General features: G+C 43.5%; 1 protein-coding gene across 3 annotated transcripts in view; it reads left to right on the top strand.

Moving 5' to 3' along the window:
* The window catches only part of LOC310837233 (uncharacterized protein), a 33,181-nt gene extending 15,101 nt beyond the window's left edge, over positions 1-18,080 (top strand). For 2 of the 3 annotated variants that reach the window (XM_083723429.1, XM_083723430.1), the window contains exon 3: positions 12,225-18,080. In XM_083723429.1, coding sequence (XP_083579555.1) covers positions 12,225-14,866 — 2,642 coding nt within the window. In that variant the 3' untranslated portion in view covers positions 14,867-18,080. The remainder of the gene's footprint in view (positions 1-12,224) is intronic. The other variant, XM_083723428.1, reaches the window with a different exon arrangement.
* The last annotated feature ends 2,572 nt before the right edge of the window (positions 18,081-20,652 follow it).

The raw sequence follows: 20,652 nt of genomic DNA, 5'->3' as shown, positions 1-20,652 counted from the left end.
GGCCGTCCTTTCCCCCTGCCAGATCCTCCTCCAGATCACCTCAGGTCTCCAGCCCAGAGCCTTAAGGGACGCCTCTCTGGGCAGGGACAACGCCTGGGGTTCCTCCGTGGAGATAAGGGGAGAGCGAGAGGGCTGAGCTGGCTGCATTGGGCTTGCCAATTTGTTAGACAAGACAGAAATATTAGGAAGAATTAAAAAACATCTAAGTACATACTTTGAATTAAACCAAAATAAAGGTACTGATGTAAATGTAGTCTGGGATGCAAGCAAAGCAGTTATGTGAGGATTCTTCCTGCAACAGAATTGTATCCAAAAGAGGGAAAGGGTAAAGAATTAAGTAGAAATATTAAATAAAATAAAAGATATAGAAAACCCGATGGTTAGGAAACCAGAGGACCCAAAACTAAAACAAGCAAGTAAATTGCTGCAAATGAAACTATCTATGATTATAAATCAGGAGGTGGAATGGAAAATTAAACTACTAAAACAGCAAAATTTTGAATCAGCAAACAAAACTAGAAAATGGTTAGCTTGGCAACTAAAGAAAAAACAAGGATAGAGGATCATAAATACAATAAAAGACAATAATGAAATAATAGATAATCCCAAAGAAATAAGGAAAGTTTTCATTAAATTTTACAAAGAACTATATAAATCACCCAAAGAAAATGAGGAGAAGATAAGAACTTATATAGGAAAACATAAACTGAGGGCAAATTCCCAAGAAAGAAGAGAACAACTAGAAAAACCAATATCAGAAGAAGAGATTTTAGATACAATTAAGCAAGGAAAGAATGGGAAGGCCCCAGGGCCGGATGGCATACCAATTAAATATAAGAAATTAAGTCAACCATTAGTATCCTCACCAAAGGAAGTAATGAATAATATAATGGGAAAAGGGCAGATTCCCAACACATGGGAAGAAGCATTTATTTCCCTAATAACAAAACAAGGAACAGATCTCACAAACGTAAAAAACTTTAGACCAATATCATTGCTTAACAACGACTATAAACTGTTTGCAAACGTACTAGCGCAGAGATTAAAAAACGTTATGACTTTACATATACACTCAGATCAGGCAGGCTTTTTACCAGGATGGCAGTTAAAAGACAATATACGAAGCATAGTAAATATAATTGAATATTTAGAAACAAAAATAAATAAGCGGGCTGCACTAATCTTCATAGACGCGGAAAAGGCGTTTGATAACGTGTCTTGGTTTTTTATGAAACACAACTTAGAAATGATGGGTCTGGGAACGAAGTTTTTAAGAAGTATAGAGGCAATTTATAAAGATCAGAATGCAAAACTTATAACAAATAATGGATTAACAGAGAACTTCCATATTACAAAGGGCACAAGACAGGGCTGCCCATTGTCGCCCCTATTATTTATATCAATACTGGAAGTATTATTTCAAAACATAAGAGAAACATAGAAAATTACAGGAATAAAATGTGGAGAAAAGGAATACAAAGTTAAAGCTTTTGCTGATGACATAGTCCTGGCATCACAAGAACCTCAAACTTTGACAATATAAACATTAAAAGTAATAGAAGAATTTGGAGGGATGGCAGGATTTAAAATTAATAAAAGTAAAACAAAAATGATGGTAAAAAACATTAAGGAGGAACAATTAGACCAATTACAAAGCAAAACAGAAATAATATATCTGGGTGTTTGGCTCTCCCCGAAAAATACAAACCTATTTAAGGATAATTATAAAACAACATGGAAAGAAGTAAAAACAAAATTGGAAATATGTGACAGACTGAAACTATCCTTCTGTGGAAGGATAGCAGCTATTAAGATGAGTGTCCTACCGAAGATGCTCTTTTTATTTCAAACTATTCAAATTAAAACAGGACAAGGCCAATTCAATGAGTGATAAAAAGTGATTTCTAGGTTTGTTTGGCAGGGGGAAAAGCCTCGAATAAAATTCAAACTTTTAACGGATAAAAAGGAAAGAGGAGGCTTTTCATTACCGGACCTCAAAATATATTATGAAGCTGCATGTATAACATGGTTAAAATAATGGTTCAGCTTGGAAAACACGGACATATTATATATCTGGAGGGGTTCGGAAACAAATACGGGTGGCATGCATACGTTTGGTATGACAAGGTCAGAGTACATCGGGACTTTTAAAATCACATCATAAAAAGACCACTATTTGAAATCTGGATAAGATATAAAGAGCACTTTGAAAGGAAGACACCATGGTGGCTGTCACCCCAACGACTTAAAGAAAAAACATAGTCATTCGTGTTGGGAATGGTGGGAGAGGATATTGAGAATGACCAGAAACTGTTTTTATACGCAACAGCGGCGAGGTTATTGCTGGCGCGGGTGTGATAACAGCAAAAATTGCCTACAATAGAAGAGTGGTAGTACAAGGTTATGGAGTATGCAGAAATAGCCAAACTAACAGCAAAAATTCAACATAAGGGTGACAAAACATATCAAAAAGAATGGGGGAAATTTGTGTTATATAGAGAGAAGACAATCTGAAATAGGGAAACCAGTAGAGCTAAAATAAACCTTCTAACGGGAAAACACATGAAATTTACTGGATGATAATAATATAAAAATGAATTAAAAATGTATGTTAGTGTAATGGGGTTGGGGGTTGCTCGTGTGTAAAAGCGCAAACTACTCCAAGCTGAGAAGTTTGGTTAAAACTTTCCCCTGTCCGGACGATCCCTACTTCATGACCGTCTTAATCACTGGCAGAATCCGTCAGTGGGCGTTTCCTGAATTTCTTCCAGCATAACAATTCTTTGACACCCAATCGACGTCTGGCTTCCCTGCGTGGAAGTCTCCTGCGCAGATTGGGCGTCCCAAGGGGAGGTCCTCTGCTCTCCCCGCTAGTCTCGCTGGAAGAGTCTCGGAGCCTAGCCTCCGAGGTTCCCTCACCTTCCACTGTTTCTCTTGTGTCATGTCTATTTCCTTCCCCAGCGGAAGTTTCCTCTCTAGTCTTGCTGGTTCCCTCCCCGGCGTCATCTGGGAGCCTTAGCACCACCCTTGGCTCTGATGGCAGTTCCCTGACATCCACCTCCCCCACTGGGCCCTCCCCACCCCCGTCCCCTTCCTTGGACGGTGATGCGGGGAACCCCTTGAAAGAGCTATCCCCTTCCTCAGACGATTCAAACATCGTCCTCCACCTGTTTCTGTCCCTTTCCACTGCCCAATCTTCCCCATCTGAGCCCTCATCTCCGGACACCTCCTCTCCCTCTTCCTCTGAAGGAGGATACCCTAAAAACTCTTCTTCATCATCAGTGGTACCAAATTGCTCCTTCCAAAATCTCTCCAACGGTTTGGGTTTCCTTGGAAATCTGCGGTGAAACTCTTCTCGTAAACACTCATCCATGACCTCTCCTTCTGGGACCCATGTGTTCTCTGACTCAGGTTCCCCTTCCCAAGCCACTAGATATTCCACCTGCCTCCCCTTCCACCTTGAATCAAGAATCTCTGCTGCTGCACCACCAAGTTCCCTCTCCTCCACCTCTGGGTTGGTGGGGGTCTCTCTCTCTCGTCCCGGAAACTCCCGCCCTTCCCTGTACGGTGAAAGTAACGACCGGTGAAACACTGGGTGCAACTTCATGTTGGTGGGCAACTTGAGCCTAAAAGCTACGGTATTAACCTGCTGTGTTACTTCGTAGGGTCCCAGTCTCCTTGGCCGTAACTTTTTACAACCTCCCTTGAATGGTAATCCCTTGGTGGACAACCACACCTTGTCCCCCACCCTTATGACCTCCCCTTCTCTACGGTGTTTGTCGGCCTGCCTCTTGTACTCCTCCTTAGCCCTTTCCAGATTCATCCTGAGCTGTTGGTGCAAAGCTTCCATCTCTTCCACAAATTGCTCTGCTTCCGGCACACTCCACCTCTCCTCCCCTCCCTCAGGGAAGGCCCGGGGGTGACATCCGTAATTGGCCATGAACGGACTCATCCCCGTGGACACATGCTCCACATTATTGTAAGCAAATTCAGCTAGCGCTAGCCTTTCCACCCAATCGTTCTCTTTTTCGCTGACGTAGCAGCGTAGATACTGTTGGAGTACGCTATTAGCCCTTTCTGCTTGTCCGTTGGTTTCTGGGTGACGGGCCGTCGAGAAACTTACCTCCACTTGGAGCAAGCTCATTGGCTTCCTCCAGAACCTAGAGGTAAATTGCCGTCCTCTGTCGGACACCACCCTCAAGGGGGCACCATGCAGCCGGAAAACGTGGTCTACAAACAGCTTTGCTGATCGCTTCTCGGCCTTTTGGCTAAGATCAAGTGTAGTATCTGTTCTTATCAGTTTAATATCTGATATGTCCTCTACAATGACTTTGCCAGTTAGATTCGTTACAATTTGGATATAAATTGTTGAAAACAAGGGATAACAAGTTACTTTGACTTTTGGGTGTGATCTGGAAGGAAACTGAGTTACCATAATCCCTCTAGAGGGGGCTTGGTGACACTACAAGAATTGATGTAAGTGGAAAAATACTCATGGAATTGAATAGGACTTTTTATCTCCTGGGAAAGCTGCAAAAATGAAACATTGTTTTGTCTACAGAGGTCTCTACACTAAAGGAGACAATAGATATATCTATTGAAGAACGGAAGGGACTTGACGCAAGTTTTTGTTCCTGAACAAATAAAGCCTCTGTAGAGGAACTAGAAGCTTTTGGAATTAGAACGTTTTTGCAGCGGAACAGGAAAAGAAATCAGAGGAAAGTGAGGAAAGAGAACAACAAGAATTGGACAAAGCTGGAAGTGGGAACATTTGGGACATTCAGATTTAAAAGGACTAAGAAACAAAATTTGAGTTTTATTCTTAAACATAGAGATCTGGATGGAAAAAATGGACCCCCTTGAAATAGAGTTCTCCCAAGATTGGGTGTTTGAAACTAAAGACTATTAAAAAAATGGCAAAGACTACCAAAAAGACGGCAAAGTGGAGTTGAGATTTGGACATGGACGTGGGGTCTCCAGGCTGACAGCAGATTTGATGGACATTGGGGATCGAATCTGGGAAAGGGGGGAGGGAAATTCGGAATCCAAAGGGTGTAAAACTATACTTTGTTCTTTATTCTTTACTTTGTTCTGTCCTGCGTATTAAAGAGGGGAATTCATGGAAGGGAACAGGGGTCGATCTTAGGGGGGGGGGAATTATTTTTAAGTTGAAGGACGATTTGAACATTGGAACAATGACAATAAGCTTAAAATTTGGGGTAAGAACTTGTTGAATTAAATTAATGGAATTGGAATACAAGAGGGGGTGGGGTGGGGAAGTCCTGGAAGGATGTTAATGAAAGTAAGGCCTAAATGCAAATGTTTCCTTTTTTCCCTCTTTCTTTTTCTTTTTTCTTTTATATTTTGGATTTTTCTGGAAACTTTAATAAATATTATTTAAAAAAAAATTCAAACAGCTTTGCTGTTTCTTCTGCCGTGACTGCATGCGAGCAGGCTATAAAATGGCACATCTTAGTCAGCAGGTCAACTACCACCATGACGGCAGTCTTTCCCTTGGACTTGGGCAGATCAGTCATAAAATCTATAGATACCACCTCCCATGGCCTCCCCGGAGTGGGCAAGGGTTCTAGTAACCCCATGGGCGCTGTCTTCTCCCCCTTAGCCCGCTGGCACCGGTCACAACCCTGCACATATTCCCGTATGTCTTCCCTCACCCTTGGCCACCAGTACTGCCTGGTGACAAGCAACATGGTCTTATGTTGACCAAAATGCCTCGCAGTGGGGTTGTCATGTAGTTGTTTGAGTACCCTCCTTCTCAAATCCCCTTCTGGAATGTACAATGCTCCCCTGTAGTACAACGCTCAGTCCTTTTCCTCAAATCCCCCCTGGTTTTCCCCTGCTTCTTGGAGTTCCCTGATCTTTGTTTGAGCGTACTCGTCATCCCTCGTCAACCCTGCTAGTTCTCGCTTTCCCACCAATACTCCCCCACACATCCATCGGTCCTCAGGTATAACATGTCTCTCTTCCAGCGCGCCTTCTCCTTCCAAGAACTCAGGTTTCCGGGATAGCGCATCTGCTCGGATATTTTCCTTCCCCGGGACGTACCAAATCTCAAAAGAAAACTTGGAAAACTCCTGAGCCCACCTCATTTGTCTCTGGTTGAGAACTCTTGCCGTTCTCCAGTATTCAAGGTTCTTATGGCCCGTGCACACCTGGATCTTGTGCTGAGCCCCTATCAACAAATGTCTCCATCGTCGGAACGCTTCGTAAATCTCAAGCAGTTCTCGGTCATACACTGTGTAGTTCTGCTCTGACTTGCTCAGCTTCCTCGAGAAAAAGGCACACAGTCTCCAGTCAGAATCCTTTCCCGGCTGGAGCAATATGGCACCCACGGCTCTGTCGGACGCGTCAGTTTCTAGCCTCATGGGCTTCTGCAAGTCCACGTGCAGGAGCTGCTCTTCCGATGCGAATGCTCTTTTTAGTCTTTCAAAAGACTGCTGTGCCTCATCCGTCCACACGAATTTCTTCTTGCTGCTGAGACAGTCAGTGATAGGTGCAGTCAAGTGCACGAAGTTCTTGATGAACTTCCTATAGAAATTTGCGAACCCCAGGAACCTCTGCACGTCCTTCCGGTTCTTTGGTGTCTTCCATGCCAGCACTGCTTGCACCTTACTTGGGTCCATGGCTAGACCCTTGGCCGATAACCTGTAGCCCAGGAACTCAACCTCTCGTGCATGGAATTGGCACTTCTCCAGTTTCACCCACAACTGGTTCTCCTGCAACCTCTTCAGCACTTCCCTGACATCTTTAACATGCTGCTCTTCATTCTCAGAGTAGATCAGTACGTCATCTACGAAGGCCACACAATTCTTGTACAGCAGGGACCCCAGTACGTGATGCATAAACGATTGAAAACAGGCGGAACCCGATTGTATTCCGAAGGGCATAACGAGGTACTCAAAGGCCCCTAGAGGGGTGAACATGGTGGTCTTCCATTCATCCCCTTCCCTTATCCTAATCAGGTTGTACGCCCCCCGAAGGTCCAACTTGGTAAAAATCTTTCCCTTCCTTACCCTGGTCAAAATATCATCAATCCTTGGCATTGGGAAGGTCACAGGCTCTGTTATCAAATTTAACGCCCAATAATCACAAACAAGTCTCAGCTCTTTGGAGTCCTTTTTGTCCACAAAAAATACTGGACTACCCCCCACCGCCCTTGACTCTCTTATGAACCCCCTCTCCAGGTTCTTGTCAATAAACTTCCGTAACTCCTGCATTTCTCTGTCTGACATGGCGTACAGTTTACCCGCTGGTAGCTGAGCCCCTGGAATTAGGTTGATTTGACAGTCAAAGGACCTGTGGGGGGGTAACCTGTTGGCCTCCTTCTCACTGAAAACCTCCTGCAGGTCAGCGTACTGTGGTGGTACCTTCCCCTTTTCCCCCACAGCCATCCCTGCCACCTTGGCCACGGCCATCCTCGGGACCTCCTTCCCGTGGCAGTGTTCTAAGCAGTGGGCTGATCCAAAGGCCACTGTCCGTTGGTGCCACGCTACTACTGGATCATGCAACGCCAACCAGCTCATTCCCAGTATGATTGGGGGTCCGGCTAGTGTGGCCACGTGAAAAGCGATCGTTTTAGTGTGCCTGGCAACTCATCTGCATGGGAGGAGTCTGATGGGTCACTTCTCCCCCCAGCAGCTCTCTCCCATCAATGGTCGTTACTTGTAGCGGATGTTCTAAGGGCAGCAGCTCTAGCTGATGTTCCAGCGCAAAGTCCTTGCTGAAGAAATTGCAAGAGCTCCCTGAGTCCAGCAATGCCTTCACCTTAATTGGGTGTCCGTTGGGTAGCTCTAGCTCCACCTCTATGGCTATGGCTGCCCTGGGGGGCTCTGGTTTGGGCACTCTTACTGGTTGCTCGCCTGGCTGCTGTGCCCTTTGATTGGCAGCCAAGCTCTGTCGTTTCCCTGCTCTTTGGCGCCCTCTTCCTCACCACCAGCAGCCCCTACCATCCCTTGCCACACCTTTCTCTTAGGGCAGACCCTTGCAAAGTGTCCTGGCTGTTGGCAGGGAAAACATTTCTTGGCCGTTTTCCCCTCCCTTTTGTGCGCCTCACCGGAGTTTGAAACCCCGCGCGTGCTCACGCCTCCAATCTCCATTGGCTCCGCTGGCTGGGAAGGTTGCTCCGGCACTTCTGGAATGCGGATGTCATGCCAACGCTCCGCCCTCCCTTCCCGCTTCTCCATAGCCCGTGCCTCTTGGCGTATTCCAATCGAAAGCACCATTTTCGTCAGCTGATCCATCAACTGTGGGCGGGGTGAGCGGGAAAGTTCATCCTTAACCCAAGGGGCTAAACCTTCCTCAAACATAATTTGAATGGGTTCCGAAGTCATTTCCCACCCAAGTTTGTGAATCAACATGGATAACCTTGACCAGTACTCTCTAACTGACTGGTTCCCTTGTTTGCATGACAGCAATTCTTGGCGCGTGACGCTCACTTCCACCTCACTCGAGAACATATGGTCCATGGCGCTAAAAAACTTCCTCAGGTCTTTCAAGGCGGCATTTTTCGTTGCCATCAAGGGTCTAACCCATTCCCTGGCACCGCCCTCAAGATGCCCTATCACAAAAGCCACTCTCACCCCATTGTCCACAAAATCATCGTACTGCAGATCCAGTGCGTACTGCACCTCCATCTTAAAAGCATTATATAGTCTCTCAGATTGCCCCCAAACTTATGCACCAGTCCCGGTACCTTCCTTGCAATGGGGGTGGGTTTCCCCTGGGCATCCTGAGCCCGCCTCTGATCTAGCCGCGCCGCTAGAATAGCCAGCTGCTGTTCCAAATCTCTGTTTCTCTCCTCCAGACTTGGTCCTCCCCTGGCTCCTCCGGCGCCGGCTCCTTCTCCCGTTAGGCTCATGGTTATCCGCACACACAAGCAATGTCAAGGACTGACGGATTGCTGTAATGGGGTTGGGGGTTGCTCATGTGTAAAAGCGCAAACTACTCCAAGCTGAGAAGTTTGGTTAAAACTTTCCCCTGTCCGGACGATCCCTACTTCATGACCGTCTTAATCACTGGCAGAATCCGTCAGTGGGCGTTTCCTGAATTTCTTCCAGCATAACAATTCTTTGACACCCAATCGACGTCTGGCTTCCCTGCGTGGAAGTCTCCTGCGCAGATTGGGCGTCCCAAGGGGAGGTCCTCTGCTCTCCCCGCTGGTCTCGCTGGAAGAGTTTCGGAGCCTAGCCTCCGAGGTTCCCTCACCTTCCACTGTTTCTCTTGTGTCACGTCTATTTCCTTCCCCAGCGGAAGTTTCCTCTCTAGTCTTGCTGGTTCCCTCCCCGGCGTCATCTGGGAGCCTTAGCATCACCCTTGGCTCTGATGGCAGTTCCCTGACCGTTAGGATTATTGTTGAACAAAATTTGTAAATGAATATAGACAGACAAAAAGTATTGTATACATAGATTTATTTGTTTACAGACATTTTATGGAAAAAATGAAGAACAATTATATATAAAATGGACAAAGAATGCGAAAAATTAAAGACGACATAAAAAAGCCGGAAGGAGGGAAGTCAGCTCGGGAGAGCAAGAACAAATGTGAAACATAATGTATGTGTATGTATAGTATGTAACTAAAAAATCAATAAAGATCCTCTAAAAAAAGAAAAGAAACACCATCTTGTCTCCATCGCAGAGTGCTTTATTTACGTTAAACTTATAACTTTCACAGTGTGTGGGTAAAACTGGAACTCCCTCCCGCAGGAGCCAGGGATGGGAGAGACTATCTAAAGGGAAATAAGACAATCTATACATGGCAATCTATACATTCATGATTGTGAATAATACTCTCTTAGAAAAATGTAAGGTGCAGAAGGGAACATTTGTTTACAGTGGTAAAAGTTCTTAAGCCGAGGTACTATTTCTGGGTTAGCGACGTCTGTAACCTGAAGCGTATGTAACCCGAGGTACCAATGTTTGTATTATCAAGAAGAATAAGGAAAACTCCAGATATAAAAGGAGGTGAGGGTGGGGCAACAAAAATGACAAAACTGAAGGATTCTGCATATGATGTGGTATTATGTTTAGGGGAACCTCTTAGTAGTGTATTAGAAGCAATAAGGCTGCTTGGAAATGCTGCAGGTTTTAAAATAAATAGAGGGAAATCTAAGGTGTTAGTGAAAAGCATGGATGCACATTCAAAAAATTATTTACAGAGAGTGAGTGAATGGTTAACAGGATAAACAACAACAATATAGTTGTTGATATAGTTCAAGATAATTATATTAAAATCATTAACTTCAAAATAATATATATATATATCAGTCCATAACTAAGAAGTAGTCAAAGTAATGGATTGCTGGTGGGGAACACCACAACGCCTTTCAATGGATGATGTCCAAGACAGTGTAGCTATAATGAATGACTATATAATATTTTATATATATATATATATATATATATATATATATATATATATATTTGCTTTCGTAGATTTTCACGGGTACAGGAATGCAGGTTTTGGTGTCCTCGGGTGTCTTCCCGTGTAAAAGTTGGGGTGTCTAGGCGACGTTTCGACGAGGTCTCACTCGTCATCTTCAGGCTGGTGCTTTCGGCTTCTTGTTACTGGAACAGAGCGGGATCTCAATGTTTGAGTTCCTATAAATACTGTAGAGGGGGTGTGGTGTCTAGCCTCCAATGTTCTGGGCAGAGAGGAAGTTCCCAGGCTAGTGTGCCTTTTCTTCTTTTGTTCCTTAATTACTTGAGAGATACCTTGAGTGATTTCTTGAGTGATATCCTGAGTACCACTTAGGTGGGTCATTAGGTGTGGATTAGTTGCTAAAGTCTTTGTGTCTTGACCTCTTGAACTTTGTGAAGAGTTTTCCTGAGAAGATGGCTGTATTGCACTTAGTTGTGCTTTGGCTTGGCTTCGTGTATAGGGGCGAGCTGTGGTTTTGTGGCTTGTGTCAGCCAGATCTGTGTAGGGATTGCAGGGGGGTGCAGCATCCGGAGGTGCCACCATGGATTGGCTACTGGATGGTGTCAGTAATTCATCTGTGGAGAGGGTCTGGGTTTGGGTCTGGTGTGGTTGATTGGTGTTGGCGTTCTGTGTGCCTCTGGATCTGGTGTCAGTTTTTGTGGGGAAAGAAACAGGACACGAAATTAATTTTGCAGATTCCAAATTGCTCTTTAACACGGAACATCACCACAAGAGAATAATCATGGAAGCCATCGAGATAGAGAAACACCCTCACAACATGAACAAGCGTGACGACACATCCCGCTTGCCAGACATCTGGAAATTAGCCCTCCCCACAAAAACTGACACCAGATCCAGAGGCACACAGAACGCCAACACCAATCAACCACACCAGACCCAAACCCAGACCCTCTCCACAGATGAATTACTGACACCATCCAGTAGCCAATCCATGGTGGCACCTCCGGATGCTGCACCCCCCTGCAATCCCTACACAGATCTGGCTGACACAAGCCACAAAACCACAGCTCGCCCCTATACACGAAGCCAAGCCAAAGCACAACTAAGTGCAATACAGCCATCTTCTCAGGAAAACTCTTCACAAAGTTCAAGAGGTCAAGACACAAAGACTTTAGCAACTAATCCACACCTAATGACCCACCTAAGTGGTACTCAGGATATCACTCAAGAAATCACTCAAGGTATCTCTCAAGTAATTAAGGAACAAAAGAAGAAAAGGCACACTAGCCTGGGAACTTCCTCTCTGCCCAGAACATTGGAGGCTAGACACCACACCCCCTCTACAGTATTTATAGGAACTCAAACATTGAGATCCCGCTCTGTTCCAGTAACAAGAAGCCGAAAGCACCAGCCTGAAGATGACGAGTGAGACCTCGTCGAAACGTCGCCTAGACACCCCAACTTTTACACGGGAAGACACCCGAGGACACCAAAACCTGCATTCCTGTACCCGTGAAAATCTACGAAAGCATATATATATATATATATATATATATATATTATTTTGAAGTTTATGATTTGTAAATTTTAGATGACAATCTACTACTAATAATAACACATTTACTATATTAATTAGCCACGTGTTGCGACCATATTTGAGTAGCTCAACTGCTAAGTCAGCTCTGGCATTGAGACTAGTAGCTCAAGTGACTCAAGGCCCAATTCAGGCTAAACACATCTAACTCTTCAGTTTTTCCTCTATCACAAGCATTCATTAACTTTGTTCTTCCCGAGGCTCTAATCAGCTTCTCTCTTCATTGCAGATGGTGATCAATTGGAAGGGAAGAACAAGGGGGACCACAACAGTATCCACATAGCGGAGAAGTCAACTAAATATTCAGGGTGTGGAGAGAACATCCGTCAGAGCTCCCAGTCCACCTCCCATCAAAGAAAGAGCTTCATTTGGAGGGATAGCCTCACTTCACATGAAAGAACTCACAGTGGAGAGAAATTGTATCAGTGCTTGGAATGTGGAAAGAGCTTCAGTCGGAAGGATGGTCTAACTTCCCATCACAGAATTCATACAGGGGAGAAACCCTATCTGTGCTTGGAATGCGGAAAGAGCTTCAGTCAACGTTCCCATCTAACTTCCCATCGAAAAGTTCATACGGGGGAGAAACCCTATCAGTGCTTCGAATGTGGAAAGAGCTTCCGGGAGGGGGCCGGGCTCACTTTCCATCAAAGAATTCATACAGGGGAGAAACCACATCAGTGCTTGGAATGTGGAAAAAGCTTCAGCCAGGCGATCCATCTCACTACCCATCAAAGAATTCATACAGGGGAGAAACCCTATCAGTGTTTAGAATGCGGAAAGAGCTTCACTCAAAGTTCCAATCTAACTTCCCATCAAAGAGTCCATACAGGGGAGAAATCCTATCAGTGCTTGAAATGTGGGAAGAGCTTCGGTAGCAGACAGAGTCTCACTTCCCATAACAGAATTCATACAGGGGAGAAACCCTATCAGTGCTTAGAATGCGGAAAGAGCTTCAGTCACAGACAAAATCTCACTTCCCATAACAGAATTCATACAGGGGATAAACCTTTTCAATGCCATGAGTGTGGAAAGAGCTTTCGTCACCGTTTCCATCTAACTAGCCATCAAAGAATTCATACAGGGGAGAAACCTTATCAGCGTTTGGAGTATGGGAATAGCTTCAGGCACAGGCAGGGTCTCACTTTGCATCAACCAAATCATACCAGGGGAAAACCCTATCAATGCTTGAAATGTGGAAAGAGCTTCAATCGGAAGGATGGTCTCACTTCACATCAAAGAATTCATACAGGGGAGAAACCCTATCAGTGCTTGGAATGTGGAAAGAGCTTCAGCCAGGCGATCCATCTCACTACCCATCAAAGAATCCATACAGGGGAGAAACCCTATCAGTGCTTAGAATGTGGAAAGTGCTTCCGGGAGCGATCCATGCTCACTTCCCATCAAAGAATTCATACAGGGGAGAAACCCTATCAGTGCTTGGAATGTGGAAAGAGCTTCCGGGAGAGGACCAACCTAACAAAGCATGAAAGAGTCCATACAGGGAAGAAACCCTATCGGTGCCTAGAATGTGGAAAGAGCTTCAGTCACAGACACAGTCTCACTTCCCATAACAGAATTCATACAGGGGAGAAACCCTATCGGTGCTTGGAATGTGGAAAGAGCTTCAGTCAAAGTTCCGGTCTCACTACCCATCATAGAGTTCATACAGGGGAGAAACCCTATCAGTGCTTAGAATGTGGAAAGAGCTTCAGGGAGAGGACGAAGCTCACAAGCCATAAAAGAGTCCATACAGGGGAGAAACCCTATCAGTGCTTGGAATGTGGAAAGAGCTTCCGGGAGAGGACCAAGCTCACAAGCCATAAAAGAGTCCATACAGGGGAGAAACCCTATCAGTGCTTAGAATGTGGAAAGAGCTTCAGTGAGAGGGTGCAGCTCACTTCCCATTACAGAATTCATACAGGGGAGAAACCATATCCATGCCTGGAATGTGGAAAGAGCTTCCGTTACAGGCAGAGTCTTACTTCGCATCGAAAAGTTCATACGGGGGAGAAACCCTATCAGTGCTTCGAATGTGGAAAGAGCTTTTATCACAGTTCTGGTCTCACTTCCCATCAAAGAATTCATACAGGGGAGAAACCACATCAGTGTTTGGAGTGTGGAAAAAGCTTCAGCCGTGTGATCCATCTCACTTCCCATCAAAGAATTCATACAGGGGTTAAACCTTTTCAATGCCATGAGTGTGGAAAGAGCTTTGGTCACCGTTCCACTCTCACTATCCATCAAAGAATTCATACACGGGAGAAACCTTTTCAATGCCATAAGTGTGGAAAGAGCTTTCGTCAACGTTCCACTCTCACTTTCCATCAAAGAATTCATACAGGGGAGAAACCTTTTCAATGCCATAAGTGTGGAAAGAACTTTCGTCACCGTTACACTCTCACTTTCCATCAAGGAATTCATAAAGGGGAGAAACCATATCAGTGTTTGGAATGTGGAAAGTGCTTCCGGGAGCGGTCCAAGCTCACTTCCCATAACAGAATTCATACAGGGGAGAAACCCTTTCAATGCCATGTGTGTGGAAAGAGCTTTCGTCACAGTTCCAGTCTCACTTTCCATCAAAGAATTCATAAAGGGGAGAAACCATATAAGTGTTTGGAATGTGGAAAGAGCTTCCGGGAGGGGGCCAAGCTCACTTCCCATCAAAGAATTCACACAGGGGAGAAACCCTTTCAATGCCATGAGTGTGGAAAGAGCTTTGGTCACAGATCCTATCTCATAACCCATCAAAGAACTCATACAGCTCAGAAACCATATCAGTGCTTGGAATGTGGAAAGAGCTTCAATCGGAAAGATATTCTCACTTCCCATCAAAGAATTCATACAGAGGGAAAACCAAAAGAAAAAGAATAACGCAAACATTATTAAACAACCTTTACAAAACATATTTGTATAGAAAAGAGAAAGGGTGGGGGAGAATAACTAAAAATACCCTTTATCACATTTGTATCGTATATATCATATCATTTGTCAACACATAGAAAGGTAGGCTCCCCCAGCTCTCCCACTGGGTGCCCCCTTCTCGTCTCCCACCCTGAGTGATCGTTCCTCTGTAGCAATAATTATTCAGAATATGCTCTCCAGGATAAACCCAGCTGTATTTAGTATCCAGTATTTAGTATCCAGTAACCTTCAGCAAGATGGCACTTTTCCTACATTGTGCCCCCACAGCCCAGCCTTCAAATCTTAACCACTCAGACAGTGATCATCTAATACAGTGGTACCTCGGGTTACATACGGGTTACAGGTTACATACTCCGCTAACCCAGAAATAGTTCCCCGGGTTAAGAACTTTGCTTCAGGATGAGAACAGAAATGGTGGTCCAGCGGTGCATCGGCAGCAGGAGACCCCTATTAGCTAAAGTGGTGCTTCAGTTTAAGAACAGTTTCAGGTTAAGAGTGGACCTCCGGAACGAATTAAGTACTTACCCCAAGGTACCACTGTAATACAAATTATTATTTCTCCAGTTTCTAGGTCCATTTTCTATAAAGCCTTATTAAAATTGTTCCAACAAATCTCAGTCAAGTCACAGTCCAAAATTATTATGAGTTTTAATGTTCATCCAATCCTGCTTCTTCTTTTACTAATCTTTCCTAATCCACTGGGGGTGGGGAAGAAGGCATATTAAATCCCTTTTCTCACACGAGATCATAGCTTGTGTTGTGAACAGTTTCAGGAGTTCCACTGCATCCCCTTTTGCTGGATGTACATTTTTCTATGCCAATAATTCCCACACCAGCTCATCCCAATGCAGCCTTGTCCTTCTATGGAGCTCTTTCTCTCTCCTCCTGTTCTTCCTTCACCTGCTCAACGGAAGCTTCTGCGCCACTCCCAGTGACTCCTTTCCAGTGACTCCTGGCTTACGACCCACACATTAACCTCGGTCTCTTTTTCTGGAACCCGTCTTGGTCTTCAGTGTAAAGGCGCTCCATGTCTGGATAGGGAGCAGAGCTGCAGAAGCTTGTTTGGCGTGGATGCATTTGGTTCTCCATAAATCAGGCAGAGGCAAAGTTCATTGGCAAAAAAAGAACTTTCTACTAAAGGTTTTTCAGCTTCGTTACAGAACAAAGCTTCAGGGGCCTTAGCAGATGTGAAAGTTAGAAAATGAAAGTAAGAAAGAGAAACCAGCCCACTGAGCTCACAGATTTATCTTTCTGGCTCTGTGTGACCTTGAGATAACAAAACACAAATCATAATAAATCCAGTTGCCTCAGCAGAAAAGAACAAAACCTTCTGGAAGGAACCAGTGTTTTCCAGTATTTTCCAGTTTCTCCTCTCAGGATTTTAGCCATGACATTTTGTCCCACTGCCAGAAAAGCATCTTTAGCTCCCTAGTTTCTGTGGCAACACTTTGGCTCAAGTTTCCATCACAGAATCGTAGAATGGGAGAGTCGGAAGTGTGGGGATTTTTAGGGAGGCAAGAGAGGATATATTGTTTACTAATATCCTTCCTAACTTGCATTAGCCAGTTCTAGAACTTAGCAGAGTTCCAAACATTCCCCTTTTTAAATTTGCACGGTCGTTAGCTTGTTGCAGGCTTGCTTAAGCCTCTTTGAATATAGGATTCCTGGTAAGATCCCTTCTACTCCCTCATAAAAAGACACGACACAGTTTTGCTAAAGTCAATATAAAAGTAGTTTACTCATTCAGTTCACAGAAGCATCCCTGAAGCCAGAATTTGGTTGCTGTCACGTCTGCTAACATATAGAAAGACAGAATGGAGAAAAAGATCAGAACGTGGAGGACATGTGCTCCTCTACTTAGAATAGGCCTCACTTACTTCAAGTCACATGCAGTGGAAGTCTGTCCCAGCTCAGGAGGAAACAGGAAGTTTTCTCCTGAGTAGTAGAAAACATCCCCCAATATGTCCACTGTAGGAACGTTGTACTTCACTGCTATAAGTTTCACATCCCACAGGAAGGGAGCCTGGGTGTCACCTGGTCCTGCCCCCTGCAAGTCAGGAATCTCAGGAATCTTGTCCAAGACAGATGGTCATCCAACCTCTGCTTTAAAAACTCCATGGAAGGAGAGTCCAGCACCTACCAAGGAAGTCTGTTTCCCTCTGGAAGAACTCTTCCTGTCCTAAAGTATTTCCTGAGGTTTAGCTGGAATCTCTTTTCTTGTAACTTGAAGCCATTGCTCCATCCTGAACACCTTGTTCCATCCTGCAGGTGACAGCCCTTTCATAACATGTATACGTTGTAGAAAATAACAATTCCATAAAATGGCATTTGGATGATTCCGATTTCTTTTAAGCCTATGGCCTAGCCTAACTGAAAAGGCCTGTGCCTGCCTACCTTTGATGGAACAGAACAAGCTGCTTTTAGGTATTGTATGTAGCAAATGTCTGTTCCAGAACCCTGAAAAGAAAAAAGTGGGAGTTGTATACATGAAAAGAGAATCAGCCAGGCATGGCAATTGTGATTCATCTTGAACTGTTTTGTAGATGGATGAAAGAGGACGGAAGACATTTCGTGAACAGGAATATTAGCCAAAGTCTTTAAAAGAAAGACAAAAAAATTGTTATATGTCGTCACATGATATGATGAGGGCTTATCTGAAGAGCCAAATGATTTTGATTAGTTCAGGATGATGACATTGGGTGCAACTATTAAGATTGCTGTGATCCTTGAAGATGATGGGTTTTTCGGAGCTAGCCAACCTAACTGGAAGAGTCCGCGACCAGAAGGAGGAGGCATATTGGGAAGAATGGACTAAATTTAATGATTATTTAGTTAAATATGTCAAGTTAGATGAATTGGAATCAGCTTGCAGATACTTAATTGACTTAGGATTTTATATAAGTTAAGTGATGAATTAACAGGTGTAATTTCAAAATGAAAAGATCTAAGGATGTTAATGTTCAAGTTAAACTTTATAAGAACTGTGATTTGGAAAACCCTTAAAAGGATATGCATTGAAATTCAACCAAGGGGAAGTGAGGAAGGCACTTAACAATGTTAATAAGTGTAATTTTTAATACGGTTATGATTTATGTTTGTTTGTTTGTTTTATGTTTTGTTTATAATTTTGTGAAAACCAATAAAAAAATTGAAGTAAAAAAAAGATTGCTGTGATCCTTTGATTGGTGAATAGGAATGATGTGCAATTTGCGATTCCATCCAAAAAAACACCTACAATAAAATATATATTACTTATTGATCGGAGAAAGAGAGGCAGATTTGACCTACCTGACCTGGAATTATATCATGCTGCAGCAGGTCTGACCTGCTTAAGGGAGTGGATTAAGTTAAAGGACACTGATGTGTTAGATCTGGAGGAAGTAGGAACTCAATTTGGATGGCATGCATACCTAATAGATGGAAAGGAGAGAGTCCACATGGGTTTTATAAGGAAATCATTGTATAAAATATGGATGAAATATAAAGGGATTCTAGAACCCAAAACACCTTGGTGGACCTCACCTTAGAAATCATGACTGTAAAGAGAAAGAATATGAATAACAACTGGGCAACATATAAGGATTACTGGAAGAGGAAAATAATAAACTTAAATGGAAAGGATATAAGGAAGTTAAGAAATATTTGAACAATTGGCTGCAGTTCTTTCAAATTAATCAGAGATGACAAAAGAGGAAGAAAAAGGATTTGAGAAAGAAATTTCAAGATTGGATGAGTACTTACTCCAATCTAAAAGTAAACATATTTCCAAACTATATGATTTGCTCTTAGAATGGGAGGTAAAGGAGGAGTAAGTGAAGACAGCGATGGTAAAGTTGGCCCAGGATTCAGGGGAAAATATGATGAGCCAATGGGAACTGCTTTTGAGACAGGGATATTAAATTTACGGCATGCTACAATTTTAGAGAGAATGTAACAAAAATGCAACACAGATGGTACTTGACGCTGGTTAGACTGGCAAAAATGTATAAAAACTGTAGTGACGTTTGTTGGAGATACAACAACGGGGTGGGAACCTTTCTACACATGGGCTGGGAGTGCAAAGAGATTGTGGGGTTCTGGGAAAATATTTACAACAAGTTGAAAAAGTGAATAAGGAGTGGGCTATCTTTAAGGAATACATCAAAAGCTATGTGGAAAAAGTTGAACTTTTGACAGATATTGAGTGAATCCAGAACATGATTAGAGTGAAAGGAGAGTAAAGTTAAGATAGAAGAAGAGATTAAAGAAATAATGAAATGTGTTTAAGGCAATTGGAAAAATAAAGTAGTGTAACAAGAACGGCTGGAACTCAAGTCAGTTTGTGGGTGTTCATGTGGGGTAGATGTGTTGGTATGTATAGTATAGGTAGGCATAATATAGAGTAATGTAGGTATGCTTTATGTTAGGAAAATAACGTATTGTGTATATGTACTGTGTAAATGTAAATGCATGTGTTCTATATGTATGTGGTTCTTTGCAGGAACATTTGTATTTCAATAAAGGCCTCCCACCTGGAGACCTCCTCCTTTTTTTTGGGGGGGGGAGGTTTCTGTGTGGATAACCTCCAGTCTGGGAATCTCTTTTTGAATTTCTACTACATATACATGACAGGATTTTTTTTTAAAAAATTGAAAGTGGTTTATAATGAGATTGAATATAATTATTGGTAGAAATTATTTAAAACATTCAAAAAATGAATCAGCAGTACATTTTTTCTTAGTGTTTACAGTTCAGTTTACAGATGGTTGGGGCGGGGGGAGGGCACAACATGCCGAAGCAGAGCCCATCTTTTTCAAGGGATCCTTAGTAAACCTGGGAACGTCTGCATGTGATCCCACCATAAAGAAGGAGGCTGGAGCCTGAAAGGCAAAAGCATTGGCCCCGAAGGCTTCAAGGGCAATTTTCCCCATGGAGACCTGGGACCCTTCTCCTTCTAAAGGGACCTCCAAGGAGGAAGCCAGGGCCACGAGGGTGGATCATCGGGTGACGATGTTTCTATTTTACTTAATATATGTGGGGTTTTGTGTCAGCATTGCTTGTGCGGGTTCTCTCTGTTCACCCATGGACAGTAATACTAAAAGCAAAGGGAGTTCATGATGGCTGGGAGTTTGTTAAAAGGGAGATAGTAAAAGCACAACTTCAGGCAATACCAATGAGACAGAAACATGGAAGGTGCCTAAAGAAGCCAGGGTGGCTATCTAAAGAACTTTTAACTGAGTTAAGATTAAAAAAGGATGTGTACAAAAAATGGAAAAGGGGGGAAACCACCAAAGAGGAATTCAAACAAATAGCCAGCACGTGTAGACACAAAGTCAGAAAAGCTAAAGCACAGAATGAACTCAGGCTTGCTAGAGAGGTTAAAAGCAACAAAAAAGGCTTTTATGGGTATGTTCGTAGCAAAAGGAAGAACAAAGAAACCGTGGGGTCACTCAGAGGAGAAGATGGTGAAATACAAACAGGGGATACAGAAAGGGCTGAACTCCTCAATGCCTTCTTTGCCTCAGTCTTCTCCGATAAAGAAAACAATGCCCGACCTGAAGAATTTGGAGCAAATGATTCAGCAGAGGAAACACAGCCCAGAATAACTAAGGAGATAGTACAAGAATACTTGGCTAGTTTAGATGTATTCAAGTCTCCAGGGCCAGATGAACTGCATCCAAGAGTATTAAAAGAACTGGCAGATGTGATCTCAGAACCACTGGCAGTCATCTTTGAGAATTCCTGGAGAACAGGCG

This window comes from Podarcis gaigeae, assembly GCF_964106915.1.
Source record: "Podarcis gaigeae genome assembly, chromosome: 2".
NCBI lineage: Eukaryota > Metazoa > Chordata > Lepidosauria > Squamata > Lacertidae > Podarcis > Podarcis gaigeae.
Note: the sequence above shows the minus strand (reverse complement) of the source record. Positions and strands in the feature narration are given on the sequence as shown.